A 16,517-nucleotide genomic window follows, 5' to 3' on the forward strand; every position below is an offset into this window, starting at 1 on the left:
AGTAAAATAATATTTTCTCATGTTGCTTCTGATCTTTCCCCCAACTAACCTCACATTGTGCCCGCTTGTTCTTGTGTTCACCTTCCTATCAAAAACACTTCCCTCCTGAACCTTATTAAACCCTTTAACATATTTAAATGTTTCGATCATGCCCCTCCTTTCCCTTCTGTCCTCCAGACTTTACAGATTGAGTTCATTAAGTCTTTCCTGATAAGTTTTATGCTTAAGACCTTCCACCATTCTTGTAGCCCGTCTTTGGACCCGTTCAATCTTGTCAATATCTTTTTGTAGGTCTCCAGAACTGAACACAGTATTTAAAATGTGGTCTCACCAGCGCTTCATACACCAGGATCAATCTCCCTCTTCCTGCTTGTTATACCTCTAGCTATGCAGCCAAGCATTATACTTGCTTTCCCTAACCCTAAGCCTGGTGCCATAGAAGAGTCTTCAGGCTCTTACGGAAGACGAGGAAGGTGGGGGGCAGTACGAATCTCTGGGGGGAGCTGATTTCAGAAAGCCGGAGCCCCCACAAAGAAGGCTGTTCCCTTAGGCCCGGCCAAACGACATTGCCTAACTGACAGGACCTGGAGAAGGCTGACTCTGTGGGACCTAACCGGTTGCTGGGACTCTTGTGGCAGAAGGCGGTTCTGCAAGTAATCTGGTCCGATGCCATGTAGGGCTTTATAGATCATAACCAACACTTTGAATTGCATCCAGAAATACATTGGTAACCAATGCAGTCCGCGGAGTGCTGGAGAAACATGGGCTACCTACATGCAGTCCTACTTACAACTGCGGCAAAGAAATTTCCATAGAGAAGCAGGTTGGCGATCACACAAACCCAGAACAGTACTACTGCCACAAATACGGGCCACTTGCCACATCCCTGAATTTAGATCACGTGGTTATGAGGCTGCTGCAAAAATCAAGTCCCAGTCCAAGATCTTAACCATTATACTTCACCAGCAGTGTAATGTCTAGTTTTCCCCTTGGCCAACTTACTTTATAAAGAATCAAAGCAGAAATAACTATTTCAGCAAAGACTGCAGTTTTTAACTTTTAACAAGCCATTATAACGATTAAATGCAGATGCATCCTGTCCTGCTTCCTACCTCTCTCTTTACGGAAGTACGAAAAGACCTAAACAACAGTTGCTTCCCTGACTATGCCACCGTAATATTTATAACAACTGTAATAATACTGTTTGCTTAGACCAATTGTCTATCCTAGTTTCAAGATGTTGAAATGCAGTGGCAGACAGGGTTTCCTGCTTTTTAAAGAGATATACGGTAGTTTTATTTTTTAAAAAAATCCCTTCTGTTTTCCTTCCTAGAAGAGCAAAAAGTTTGGATTGCCAGACAATTTACTAATATTCCTTTTTTTAAAAAAGCATTTTATTTTACTGATTAAACCTAATTATTTTATATAGTAAATTGTTACAATTAAAATCTGTAAAACGTATTACATTTGCAGGCTGGGGAATTCTGGGAGTTGATCCACGCGTCTTAAAATTGCCAAGTTTGGGGGGGAAAACCCACTGATTTATACAATGGCATCTGGCACAAAGTTTTCTTGTAGCAACAAATGATGACGAAGATGAAGAGGAGGAATAAAATAAGATGGGGGGAGGAGGAGGAGGAAGACCCTCAAACCTGCGTCATCCATCCCCTCAGCATCTTTCATGCAAAAACAAAAGGAAAACTAGTACCTGCCTGCTATAGGTGAGATTCATGCATAGACAAGGGTGGCACGACCACTGGTAAACTGCTTAGAGCGAAAGGCAGAAATTTGTGGAACCCCTGTGGTTGAGGCAACCTTGGGCGGATAAATTAATCAGGTTACTAACTTGTCTACTGCAGTGATTCACTTAACAACTGAGGCAAGGACGGTCATGAAAATCAGACAAAATTCACTTAACAAATAACTCACTTTACATAAATGTTGGGCTTCAAATGTGGTCGCAGCTAGGACACTTAATGTTGTCTTCTGCTCACTGCAGGCTGGCGGGTTTGCTGTCCCCCTCCCCGGCTTACCAGCAGGCCCCTCTCTTTTTCCCCACCCCTACAAGGTGGTTCTGACCATGTTCTAGCTGAACTGGGTCTCCTGTCAGCGCAGATATTGGGATCCCCCAGCGGAGCATGAGGAACTCCATAGCACTGCGACGTTGGCCACACCTTTTCCCCCTGCAAGGATTTCTGAATAGGGAAGCTCAAACTGGATTTGCCAAATCGGAACAGACAGAAGTTAAAAGAGTTAGGAAAATCTTACTCTGCAGAATTGTTTTAAGAGTGTGAAAACTTTTTTTAAAATTTTTCTTTTCTTTCCTTTTTTTTGTGTTAAATATTTGTTTGTGCCAAATATTAGTTTATAGAATATGAATAAAATACCAGAGATGATGATGATTATTATTATTATTATTTATTAGATTTGTATGCCGCCCTCTCCATAGACTCGGGGCGGCTCACAGCAATAAGATTATGTACTATCTTTTAAAATTGTATATAAATTCAATTTTAAAAAATTCTAAAAAAAAAAAAGAATGTGAAAACTTTTGATGGGCTTTCAACTCCTACCCTGAAAACGTCGCTAGAGAGCACTGCACACCAAGACAACTAGACACAAGAACAGTTTTTCCCCAAACGCCATCACTCTGCTAAACAAATAATTCCTTCAACACTGTCAAACGTTTTACTAAGTCTGCACTTCTATTTCTACTAGTTTTTCCTCATCATTCCTATCACCCATTTCCTGCCACTTCGGACTGTATGACTGTAACTTGTTGCTTGTATCCTAAGATTTTAATTAATATTGATTGTTTCTTCATTGCTTATTTGACCCCTATGACAATCATTAAATGTTGTACCACATGATTCTTGACAAATCTATATTTTCTTTTGTGTACATTGAGAGCATATGCACCAAAGGCAAATTCCTTGTGTGTCCTATCACACTTGGCCAATAAATGATTCTATTCTATTCTAAAAGGAAGGTGAACAAATTCCATTGTGTCTGTGTTGTGGTTAGCTCTGGCCCTGCTCCTGCCCCAAGGACTGTGGGTGTGGGGGAGACATCCACATGCTGCAGGCCTGTTTTGCCCCCGGTGGAATCTGATGATGAAGGCTCCTCTGACCAAGAAGACATGAGTGACAGGGAGGAGGAGAGTGTGGCAGACAGCTCAGAAGGAGATCAATTATCTCGCTCCTCCTTGGATTCAGAACAAGAGTTAATGATACAGCCACACATGCGGAGAGCGATGCATAGGCAGCAACAACTGAGAGATTATTATCAAAGAAAATGAGGCCACCTGTGGTTGGGTGGGGCTGTGGTGATAAGTGAGGCTGCTATAAATAGCAGCCTGTGGATTTGGCCATTGTGGAGGATTATCTGATCATTGTGTGTGGTGCCTGCTTTTTGTGTGCTGATTTTTCCCCGCTTTGAAACTAAACCAGAGCAAAGTGTGTTTCACTTTGTGAAAGAAGAAGGACTGTGAATTGCCTCACAGCTGCAAGCTAAGTATCAGAGAACTGATAAGGGACTTGTACAAATTACCAGTTTGGTTGGAGACGAGTGCTCTTTGCTATCCCAAAAGAGGGCTTGGTTTAAGTGAATTTTCATTATAAAGAACATTGTTTTGAATATAGAAGAAAATCTATATTTTCTTTTGTGTACATTGAGAGCATATGCACCAAAGGCAAATTCCTTGTGTGTCCAATCACACTTGGCCAAGAAAGAATTCTATTCTATTCTAAAAGGAAGATGAGCAAATTCCATTGTGTCTCAAACCTTTGTCCCTTTCCATCCTGGGAGGAGAAAGCGACTCTTCCTACCCTGGATTCAGAAGAAAAGGCTTCCCCGAGGAAGGGTTGGAGAAAATAGGACAACAAAGAGGTGCAGCAGAGGAGGCGCAGGAGGAGGCAGCATGGAGGGACCGCAGACGCAGCTCAGGAGGCGTCTATTGACTTGCATTAAATTCACCAGTTGCGCTATTGTATCCCGAGTCTTATTATTTTTACCCATATTGTGCCTTTGCATGTATTCCCGGAAGAGCAGCTGCTGAATAAAGTCTGCAGGATTTATGACATTTTCCTTTTGCCTTTCCCCCCTTTGTCTTCAACTCTCAATTACTTCCTTGCCTTGCTATAATTAAAATAAAAAAGACTTTGTACCTTCTTCAGTCATCTCACTGTGAAAGGAAATTAGCTCCTTACACATCCTGGCTGTTTTGTTAAAGCTATCAGAAGAGCAAGAAAGTTGAAACTGTGCAGTTTTTCCTCTTTCATTCTCCTGAATAAAACTCTAGGTGGAAACTATTGTATTTTCCGGAGTATAAGATGCACCTTTCCCCCTCTAAAAGAGGGCAGAAATGTTGGTGCGTCTTATACACCGAATGCAGCCATTTTTGCTGCCCTGAAGCCTCGCCCCACCTGCAGACAGCTCCTGGATGCAGGGGAATGGCACAAATGCGGGACCCAGAGGAAGAGCCTTCTCTGTGGCGGCCCCGGCCCTCTGGAAACAACTCCCTCCAGAGATTATTTATTTATTTATTTTATTATTTTATTTATTTAGATTTGTATGCCGCCCCTCTCCGCAGACTCGATTAGAATTGCCCCCACCCTCCTTGCCTTTCGAAAGCTGCTTAAAACCCAGCTCTGCCGCCAGGCATGGGGGAACTGAGATACTCTTTCCCCCTAGGCCTTTAAAATTTTATGCATGGTATGTCTGTATGTATGATTGGTTTTTATATACTGTACTGTAATGGGTTTTTAACTGTTTTTAGTATTGGATTTTGTTATATACTGTTTTATTGCTGTTGTGAACCGCCCCGAGTCTGCAGAGAGAGGCGGCATACAAATCCAATAAATAAATAAATAAATAAATAAATAAATAATAAATAAAAACCGGGCTGTTTTTTGCCCATTTTTTTTCACAAAAATGGTGTGGGGAGAGGGTCTGGGGAGCCTGCAGAGCACTCCTGGGAACTTAGGAAGGGAATCGAAAATAAGTCGGAAAGTGTTGTATTGCCTCTGTACAAATCGATGGTGAGACCACACTTGGAGTACTGTGTACAGTTCTGGTCACCGCACCTCAAGAAGGATATAATGGAACTGGGAAAGATGCAAAAAAGGGCAACAAGAATGATCAAGGAAATGGAGCCCCTCCCTTATGAAACCAGGTTGCAACGCCTTGGTCTCTTCAGCCTTGAAAGACGGTGTTTAAGGGGTGACTTGATCGAAGTGTATAAAATCATGCATGGGATAGAAAAGGCAGATAGAGAAAAAATATTTTCTCTATCACACAATACTAGGACGAGGGGGCACTCCCTGAAGCTCATAGGTAAGAAAGCGAGGACAAATCAAGGGAAATATTTCTTCACCCAGAGGGTCGTTGGTTTATGGAATTCACTTCCATAAGAGGTCGTGACCTTGTGGGTTCAATACAAAACCTTAAAATATTACTGTGCTGCTCAACAAATAATGCTGTCTATCATTTGTCCTTTTCAGGGCTATTCAAATAATGTGACTTAATCAACTGAAAAATAGTCTAAGCACCTATTTAAAAACTTATCTTGGTTGGTGAGCCACTCCCACCCAGTCACATGACTTTTAAGCCAACACCCCAGTCACATGATTGTCAAGCCGCTCCCACCTGGTCACATGGCCAGCAAGCCACACCCACAAAATAAACTACGCCCACATCACTGGCCCACAAGTCTTAAAGTTGCCAAGACTATAGACCCCTGATCTAGAGAACACATCAGGACGAATCCCTGAGTGGAAACACTATTGTGACCCACCCTGAATATCATTCAGAAAGACCTGACCACCACCGCCCCAACGATCCCTGAATATTCATATCCCCTAAATGTGGCCCCTCAGATTTGCTTCTGAAGAGCAAGGCCGTTCTGAACCTTGCCACGATTGTACTTACCATTGGGACTGCCTGGACTTCATTTCTCTTCTGCGTCAATACAGTTCACCCTGTAAAAACACAATAATGGGGAGAATGTAAAGGCTAGGTCCTGTTTCTCCATCATCAGCACTTGCCTGTTGACTCAGCAGAAAAGGCAGGTCCTCACTGAGGACAAGGATCCCTTGGTCCAGTGATGGTGAAACTTTAATCGCACGCTCACACCCAGTTGATGGGCTACTGCCCCTACCGGGAGGAGGGGAGAAGGAATACAGTAGGAGTAGTATGTTTATGCACTATTTATTGAATACTTAATAGTTTTTTTATTGCCCTTCCTTCTCTAGTACCATAGTATGATCCTTAATTACTTTAAAAATAGGAAATACTGTAATTAAATATGTTTTTCACTCATAACCGGTTTAATCCTTTTACTCATTGCCTAGAACTGAACTTTTATAGCTATTAAAGAAAATTGAGCTACTTGCCTAATCTGTTATCATACTGAACCTTGTGGGTTCAGTACAAAATCTTAAAATGTGACTGTGCTCCTCAACAAATAAGGCGGCAGAAGAACCGTCTTCTGCCGCACGAATCCCAGCGGACGATAAGGTCCCGCAGAGTTGGCCTTCTCCGGGTCCCGTCGACTAAACAGTGTCATCTGGCAGGCCCCAGGGGAAGAGCCTTCTCTGTGGCGGCCCCGGACCTCTGGAATCAACTCCCCCCAGAGATTCGAACTGCCCCCACCCTCTTTGCCTTTCGGAAATTAATTAAGACCCGCCTATATCACCAGGCACGGGGGAATTGAGACATCTCCCCCAGGCTTATATAGTTTTTTGTATGGTATCCTTGTGTTGCATGGTTTTTTTAAATGATGGGTTTTTAGATGCTTTTTTAATATTACATTTGTTTACATTGTCACACTGTTATTATTATTGTTGTGAGCTGCCCTGAGTCTCCGGAGAGGGGCGGCATACAAATCTAATAAATTATTAAATTAATTATTATTAATGCTGTCTATCGTTTGTCCTTGTTGTGGCTATTGAAATAATGTGACTTAATCAACTGAAAAAAGAGTCCAAGCACCTATTTGAAAACTTATCTTGGTCGGTAAGCCACTCCCACCCAGTCGCAGGAACTTTAAGCCACCCCCAATCACATGATTGTCAAGCCACACCCACCTGGTCACATGGCCAGCAAGCCACACCCACAAATAAGCCACGACCACAGTGTGGCAGTTAAAATTTTGGCAGCCTTTCAGTGTTCACACTCATAATCCAATGTGCCCCCCCCACGCATGGTTGCACCACCCTCTCCTCTCTTCCCGACTTCCAGTGGGCCCAGTTTTCACCCTTCCCAGCCTCCAGAGGCTTCCCAGAGGCTTCCCAGAGACAAAAATGGCCTCCTTTGCCCCCCTGGAGGCCGAAGCGCCCTCCAGGAGCTTCAGAGCAAGACGAAAATTAGCTGGCCAGCGCATACTTGCACGCTGGAGCTGAGCAAGAGCAATGGCTCCCTTGCCAGCAGATATGGCTCGGCATGCCACCTGTGGCACAGTTGCCATAGGCTTGTCATCATGGCTTTAGTCACAACATAAGTCACAACATAACATTGGTCCGCCCCGAGTTTTCGGAGAGGGGTGATAATAAATTATTATTATTAGTAGTAGTAGTAGTAGTAGTAGTAATATTAGTAGTAATTATGTTCACACAAGACACTAAGTCATGGTTAACCAAACCTTGGCTTATTTATTTTATTTATTTATTTACTGGATTTGTACGCCGCCCCTCTCTGAAAACTCGGGGTGGCTAACAACAGTAATAAAACAGCATACAATAATAATCCAATACTAAAAACAGTTAAAAACCCATTATTATAAAAACCAAACATACATACAGATATACCATGCATAAAATTGTAAAGTCCTAGGGGGAAAGAGTATCTCAGTTCCCCCATGCCTGGCAGCAGAGGTGGGTTTTAAGAAGCTTATGAAAGGCAAAAAGGGTGGGGGCAATTCTAATCTCTGGGGGGAGTTGGTTCCAGAGGGCCGGGGCCGCCACAGAGAAGGCTCTTCTCCTGGGTCCCGCCAAGCGACATTGTTTAGTTGACGGGACCCGGAGAAGACCCACTCTGTGGGACCTAACTTGTCGCTGGGATTCGTGCAGCATTCCCTTTGTTTGCCTGGATTTCTACAATAACACAAAGCCACAAACTCATATTAGCTTGCAACACACTGAGTTGCAAAACTAGTTCGCATTTTAGCTTAAAATATTGGATGATTGTCAGCCAAGGACATTTTTTTAGAAGGAAGATGAAAGGGAAAAGAATGGAAAAATGAATGATAGAGCAAGAAGACAAGGAGAACTGGTCCGAGAGTAGCTCTTGCTGGGCATGGAGTATGCAATATTTTCTTCTTCTCATTAAAAGTAAACACAGAACAGAGGCAGAGATTTCCCCTTACTGCCTTGGGCTATATTGAGCAAGGCAAGAAGCAAAGGATGGAAACTAATCAAAGAGAGAAGCAACCTAGAACTAAGGAGAAATATCCTGACGGTTGGAACAATTAACCAGTGGAACAGCTTGCCTCCAGAAGTTGTGAATGCTCCAACACTGGAAGCTTTTAAGAAGCGATTAGATAAGCATTTGGTCTAAAATGGTATAAGGCTGTGATGGGGAACCTATGGATACCACATATTAGTAGTTTAGTTTGGGTTTTGGAAGTTCAGAAATTAGTTCTATTATATCAATACCAAGAGTGGGTCTTCTCCGGGTCCCATCAACTAAACAATGTCGTTTGGCAGGACCCAGGGGAAGAGCCTTCTCTGTGGCGGCCCCGGTCCTCTGGAACCAACTCCCCCCAGAGATTAGAATTGCCCCCACCCTCCTTGCCTTTTGTAAGCTGCTTAAAACCCACCTCTGCCGCCAGGTATGGGGGAATTGAGATACTCTTTCCCCCTAGGCCTTTACTATTTTATGCATGGTATGTCTGTATGTATGTTTGGTTTTTATAATAATGGGTTTTTAACTGTTTTTAGTATTGGATTATTATTATATGCTGTTTTGTTATTGCTGTTAGCCGCCCCGAGTCTCCGGAGAGGGGCGGCATACAAATCCAATAAATAAATAAATAAATAAATAAAAATAATTGAATGTGTCATAATATATTATAAATCATTAGCAAGGAAATGGCTTGTAAGCTTCGAAGGGATGTGGCTGCTACTATTGTAAATGAAATGGTGCCCTAGATAGATCTCTATCTACGGAGACATACTTTATGAAATGCTTCCTAATGCTTTATAAAATTATGAACAGTGAGTTGATATATAAAATATTCAGGAAGGCAGGGAACAAAGAAAACGACTGAAACCAAAGAAATGAATTATTAAACCAAAAATGGCGCAGACTTTAACATAAGTAACTGCACTAGGATTTGTTTTACCAAGGTGTAAGCTATAATTGTCCAGACTGATCCTTTGCACTAAGCTGTAAACCTCAGCCTACAAACCACAATGGCTAGAGTTATAGGCCGAGCCAAACCCAAGGAAACATACGATGACTTCACAAAATAATAAACCCAGACATAAAGATCCACGTGCAGCTTGCGTCAAAATCATGTTGAGAAATCCAACCAAAAGCATGAATCGTTTAAAAATCAGCATATAATTAGTGTGCGCAATTTACCGCCACCTGATATTGCAATGGTTGCTAGCTCAGAGAATCTAACCGCTGATTGCTTTCTGCAGGTAAGCCAGCTGGCCAAGATCTCTCCAGGAATACTGTAGAATAGAATAAGAATAGAACAGGAATGGAATAAATAGAATAGAGGAGAGGAGAGGAGAGGATTCTTTATTGGGCAAGTGTGACTGGACACACAAGAAATTTGTCTTTGGTGCATATGCTCTCAGTGTACATAAAAAGAAAATACAGTAATCCCTCGCTACTTCGCGGTTCATCTTTTGCAGATTCGCTACTTCATGGGTTTTCAAAGGGGGCTTAAATCCATTAAATCCATTGAAAATTTTAAATCCATTAAAAATTGATAAAATTCTTCTATAGTACTACTGTACTCTATTAAAGAAATTGGTAGGCTATCACATGTAGTTCCCAGCTGAGAAACATTATAGAATGACTGTTTAAGGCAAAGGGTGGGTTTTAAAAGTCCAAATACTCGTTAAATACATTAAAAAATATCTTTCCTCTACTTCCCTGAAATTTGTTTTTCATGGGTGGTCTTGGAACGCATCCCCCGTAAAAAACGAGGGATTACTGTATACGTTTGTGAAGAATCATGAGGTATTTATTAGATTTGAGAATCATGAGGTATTAGAGAATCCTGAGGTATTTATTAGATTTGAGAATCATAAGGTATTAGAGAATCCTGAGGTATTTATTAGATTTGTATGCCGCCCCGAGTCTTCAGAGAGGGGCGGCATACAAATCTAATAAATACAAATACAATACAATACAACACTTAATGATTGTCATGGGGGTCAAATAAGCGGTGAGGAAAAAATAATTAATAAATATCGTAAGGATACAACAAGAAGTTACAGTCATACAGTCCTAAGTGGGAAGAAATGGGTGATAGGAACGATAAGAAAAAACTAGTAGTAACAGTAGTGCAGTAGATTTTAAACATGGGCACTTTAAGATGTGGGGGACTTCAACTCACAGAATTCCCCAGCTAGCAACTGAGAGTTGAAGTCCACATATCCAAAGTTGTTGTATCCTGTAATGGCTACTTTGTATCATAGTTGGTTTGTTCCTTTCTCCTTCTAGCACTGCCTGAGCCAAATAAGGAAGTCGCTCCTGATTGGCTCAGACGCAGCCGGCTTTCGCTTTGGCGGGAACTGCAAATGTATATAAGAAGCGGTTTCTCCCAGGCAAAGCAGATCGGTACTGCTGAAAGTCACTTTCTACTCAGAGCTGAATAAACGTACCGTTCTTAGTTCACCCGTGTGTCCTGGTCTACTTCACTGGCGACGAGAGACGAAGTGAACACGCGTGCAAGAATGACTAACATCCAGATCGGCCGAGCTCCTGAATTCTACAACCCCGAGAAGACTTCCTGGGACGAATACATGACCGACTTCGAATTATTCCTCGAGGCAGCGGGGATAGGAGACGCCAACGCCGATAGAAAACGGGCAATCTTCCTCAACTACTGCGGTCCAGAGATCCGCGCGCTCGCCCAGACTCTCACCGACCCGCTGCCTGCAAGAACCGTCGCTTGGGACATCCTGCAAACCAAGCTAGCGAGCCACTTCAAGCCGACAAAACCGGCCATGGTCTTCTGACACCAATTTTCTAGAATGGCTCAACGCGAGACGGAGACGATAAACCAATTCGCAACGCGACTTCGCACGGTACTAGCTCAATGCAAATTTGACAACCCAGAAGCTCGCCTCACCGACGCCTTAGTCTTCGGTATGAAAAACGACTCGATCAGAAACAAGCTCCTAGCCGAGGACAACCCGTCCTTACAAACCGTGATTAAGCTGGCGCAGACCGCAGAAGTCTCCGACGCCGCAGCAAAAGAATTGAAAGAGCACAGTAGACGAGAAACCATCGCCAAAATCGACTCCGCATCTCCCCGCGCCGAGGACCCAGACGACCTCAGCCCACCAGCTCGCAACGAGGACAACTGCTTCCTGCTCCGAGACCAACAGCGACAGCAGAGACCACCCCACTTCGCCGCCCCCTGCGCCGGCTGCCGAGGAAACCACCAACGACATCGTTGCCCCTTCCGGGATGCCATCTGCCGCCGCTGCAACCGACGGGGCCACATCGCCGAGGCATGCAGAGCATCTGCACCGGAGGACACCTTCTCCACGCCGCGGAACCAACGCTCACAAAACCAACCACGAGAAAACCGACCTTTCCGTTTTTCGGGACAAAGAAATCACTCAACCGCTAACCGCGACTACGCAAGAGGTAACTCTCTATTTTCCGTGAATACCACGGCAACAAAGAATGGGGGCAAAATTGTAATTTCCCTATTGCTAAACAACAAGCCTTGTTCCATGGAACTAGATACGGGGTCTAAATATTCCATTATGCCATGGGAAAAGCTCAAATTGTACATGCCTCACTTAGGAAAAAATGAGCTTTCACAAACCTCACTGGTTATCAGAGATTTTCGGGGGGGGGGTAATCTCTGTCTTGGGCACTGTTAATGTACCAATTGTATTTAAAAATGTTAAATGTACCCTGCCTATGGTTGTTGTAACAGGGGCTAAGCACTCTCTCCTGGGGTTAGCCTGGATGGAACCTTTGGGAATTGAAGTTTCGGGTATTTGCAATATTAACTGTGATAACATGCCTAATTTTGTGAAAGAGTTCCCTGAAGTGTTTAGCCCCACCTTGGGTTCATACAAAGGGCCACCTATCTCTTTCTCCATTGACCCCAAAGTTCCACCTGTCCGGCTGAAACCTCGCAGAGTACCCCTTCCACTCCTCCCCAAACTTGACCTGCAGCTGGACAAATTAATAAGCCAGGGCATCTTAGTCCCTGTGGAACAGGGGCCATGGGAAACACCCATAGTCACCCCGCTCAAGCCTGATGGCTCCTTAAGAGTCTGTGCTGACTACAAGTCGACTCTAAACAAGGCCCTACAACACCACCCATACCCTATTCCGGTGGTCCAACAGCTACTGCACTCCCTGGGGGAAGGGAAAAGGTTCGCAAAGATTGACCTAGCACAAGCTTATTTACAGCTCCCGGTCGACGAAGCAACCGCAAACGCGCAAACAATTGTAACCCACAGGGGTGCCTTTAAATGCACCAGATTACAGTTCGGAGTGAGCATAGCCCCAGGGATTTTCCAAAGTATAATGGAACGATTGTTATCAGGGGTAAAAGGGGCCATCCCGTATTTTGATGACATCTTAATTGCGGGGGAGAACCAGGAGCAACTCAACAAAAGAATTAGGGAAGTACTTAAGAGACTTCAGGACAAAGGGTTGAGAGTTAAGCCTGATAAATGCGTTTGGGGAACCAATTCAGTAGAATTCCTTGGTTACAAAATTGATAAAGATGGTATCCACCCCACAGCAGAGAAACTCAGAGCAATCAGGGAAGCCCCAGAGCCACAAAGTAAAACCGAGTTGCAAGCTTTTTTAGGCCTTCTAAATTTTTACTCCGTTTTTTTGAAACAGAAGGCAACAGTAGCAGAGCCTCTACACCGTTTACTCCAGAGGGAAGCGCCATGGACATGGGGGAAAGCTGAACGCGAAGCTTTTGCCCAAATAAAACAATTATTAACCTCCAAAAGCGTAGTAGTCCAATACAGTACTTCGCTACCCATCAGACTCACGTGCGATGCTTCTCCATACGGCGTGGGTGGCGTCTTGGCCCACGTTTTGCCAAATAAGACAGAGGCACCCATTGCATTTTTCTCCAGAACAATGACCGGCGCTGAGAGGAATTATAGCCAATTAGACAAGGAGGCTCTAGCTTTAGTGCAGGGGTGAAGAAGTTCCACAATTATCTTTTTTGGAAGGGGTTTCGAATTGGTCACCGACCACAAGCCCTTATTAGGTCTATTAGCCCCCAACAAGCCTACTCCCCCATTCATGTCCCCAAGGTTAATCAGATGGGCCCTCTTCCTATCGGGGTACCAATACGAGCTCATACATAAAGGGGGTAAATCTATAAACCACGCAGATGGCCTCAGCAGATGCCCAATGCCAGAGTTAGTGGAAGATCCTGCCCCATCTGCTGATGTATTGATGATAGAAATAGAAGACAACCCTTTAACTACTGCAAAAGAGGTAGCTGCACACACGCAGCAAGACCCAATACTAAAACAAGTGGTAAACTGTGTACTCAAGGGTTGGCAAAATGACTCTGTAAAACCGGAACTGTGTGATTACAAAACCAGGAGACTGGAATTGTCATTTTGTAAAAGGTTGTCTGTTGTGGGGGACAGAGTGATTATTCCTAAAAGCCTGAGGGTAAAAGTACTAGAAATGTTACATGTGGGCCATCCTGGGATTGTCAGGATGAAGGGCCTAGCCAGAGGGCATTTATGGTGGCCAGGTTTGGATGCTGATATTGAGGGCTGGGTAGCCAAATGTGATCCCTGTCAAGAGTCACGACCTAACCCCCCCAAAACGACTCCAGCAGAGTGGGAGCAGCCTGCAGGGCCTTGGTCCAGAATTCACATTGACTTTGCAGGCCCAGTGGGATCTCAATATTTCCTGAATTGTGGTCGATGCGTTCTCCAAATGGGTATAAATTATAGCAATGAACAACATAACCACGAGTGCCACCATCAAGGTGCTACGCAGACTGTTTGCTACCCATGGTTGCCCCGATCTCCTAGTGTCAGACAATGGGCCACAGTTAACCGCCAGGCAGTTTGAATTGTTCCTGGATAGTTTGGGAGTCAGACACGCACTCATCTCGCCTTACTCGCCCTGGGCTAATGGTTTGGCAGAACGTTATGTTCGTGTGGCTAAGGAGGCGTTGCGCAGGTCAGGCCCTGGAGATGTGCAACAGAATTTAGATCAGTTCTTACTAACCCAGCACATCACCCCAAATTCCCACACGCACGTGAGCCCGGCAGAACTATTGATGGGGAGGAAAATTAAGGTCACCACTCGACAGGTTACACCCGAGGTTTTGTAATAATAATAATAATATGATTGTAACCCCTCGAGGGAAATGTATTTGGGACAAAATATATTTGTGAAAAATTTTGATGGAGGTATAAATTGGATGAAGGGAATCATTGTAAAACAAAATGCTCCGAAAACATACTTGGTAAAACTTGAGGATGGTCGAGTGTGAAAAGACATATCGATCATATACGGGAAACGCACGGAGCAACCCACTGACACAGACTCCCCCCAATTCTACAGACTCTAACACACAACCCGATGTAATGGACATTCAATTGGACTTATCGGGTCGGGGAGAGTCGTCCAGCGATGCCGAGCCGTCCTCTTCCTCCGACGCCATCGTGAGGCCCGCCAGGCCGAGTCAACAGGCCGAGGCCCCAAACAGGCCTCAGCCACACCGAGGGAGCAGCAACGAACCATCCTCCACGGTCGCAGGCGAGGAGCCGACTGAACTGCGCAGGTCGGAGGCGAGTTTCGCGAAGACCCAGCAGATTGGACGATTTTGTCACGTGGCTTTCGTAATGGATGTCTCCCAACTAAGGAGGGAGGGGTGTTGTATCCTGTAATGGCTACTTTGTATCATAGTTGGTTTGTTCCTTTCTCCTTCTAGCGCTGCCTGAGCCAAATAAGGAAGTCGCTCCTGATTGGCCTCAGACGCAGCCGGCTTCGCTTTGGCGGGAACCGCAAATGTATATAAGAAGCGGTTTCTCCCAGGCAAAGCAGATCGGTACTGCTGAAAGTCACTTTCTACTCAGAGCTGAATAAACGTACCGTTCTTAGTTCACCCGTGTGTCCTGGTCTACTTTCAAAAGTGATCAAGTTTGGAAAACACTTGTTCTATTCCTTCCACGTCCGTCTATTTTTCTCCCATCCTAAGAGGTGAGTAAGGGGCGAGTACAAGTGCACTAGAGTACCTTCGTCCCCTGTCCTATTGCTCTCCTATATCTCCTATACCTTTCTTCTATTCCTATATCTCTTCTTCTATCTTTCATTGATATATTCTATTCCTATACCTTTCTTTTCTATTATTTCTTAGATATATTTTACTATGAGTATCTCCTCTATAACCTTCATCACGTATTTTACTATGTGTGTGTGTGTATATATATATATATATATTGTTTTCGTAGATTTTCACAGGTACAGGTATGACGGTCTTGGTATATTCGGGTTTCTTCCTGTGTAGGATTTGGAAATTTCTGGCGACACCCAGCCACCAGTATTTATAGAAGGAAGGCAGCTCAGGTCTCGCAGTGTTCGCCTGAGAACAAGGACAGAAACACCAGCCTGAAGATGACGAGTGGGACCCTCGTTGAAACGTCGCCAGAAATTTCCAAATCCTACACGGGAAGAAACCCGAATATACCAAGACCGTCATATACAGCAGCACGAAGCTTACAACTTCAGCCTGATGATGGTGAATGTGATTTCACCGAAACGTCGCATAGACACTCAAAATATTACACAGTGCAAAACCCGAACTCAGAACAATCTACATATCTACAATCTACATATATATATATGTACATATGTACATATCTACAATCTACACATATATATATATATATGTACAAGTGCACTAGAGTGCCTTCCGTCCCCTGTCCTATTGCTCTCCTATATCTCTTATACCTTTCTTCTATTCCTATATCTCTTCTTCTACTCCATTGATATGTTCTATTCCTATATCTTCTTTTCTATTCTTTCATAGATATATTTTACTATGAGTATCTCCTCTATAACCTTCATCATGTATTTTACTATGTGTATATTAATATATACCCACTAAAACCCTCATTGTGTATTGGACAATATATATATATATATATCTACACACACACACACACACACACACACACACACACACACATATATATATATTTATATATATATATCCACTAAAACTCTCATTGTGTATTGGACAAAATAAATAATAATAAATAATAATCTCCAGACAGCATGCTCAGTATTGACTTAGCTGTTTCGAGAGACCG

At 43.7% G+C, this 16,517-nt stretch overlaps 1 protein-coding gene across 1 annotated transcript in view; it reads right to left on the reverse strand.

The window, feature by feature from the left end:
* The window catches only part of LOC139155362 (plexin-B1-like), a 229,951-nt gene extending 223,984 nt beyond the window's left edge, over positions 1-5,967 (reverse strand). Inside the window, exon 1 of the mRNA XM_070730495.1 lies at positions 5,929-5,967. Coding sequence (XP_070586596.1) covers positions 5,929-5,931 — 3 coding nt within the window. The 5' untranslated portion in view covers positions 5,932-5,967. The remainder of the gene's footprint in view (positions 1-5,928) is intronic.
* Positions 5,968-16,517: the final 10,550 nt, after the last annotated feature.

Source organism: Erythrolamprus reginae, unplaced genomic scaffold, assembly GCF_031021105.1.
Source record: "Erythrolamprus reginae isolate rEryReg1 unplaced genomic scaffold, rEryReg1.hap1 H_17, whole genome shotgun sequence".
Lineage (NCBI taxonomy): Eukaryota > Metazoa > Chordata > Lepidosauria > Squamata > Dipsadidae > Erythrolamprus > Erythrolamprus reginae.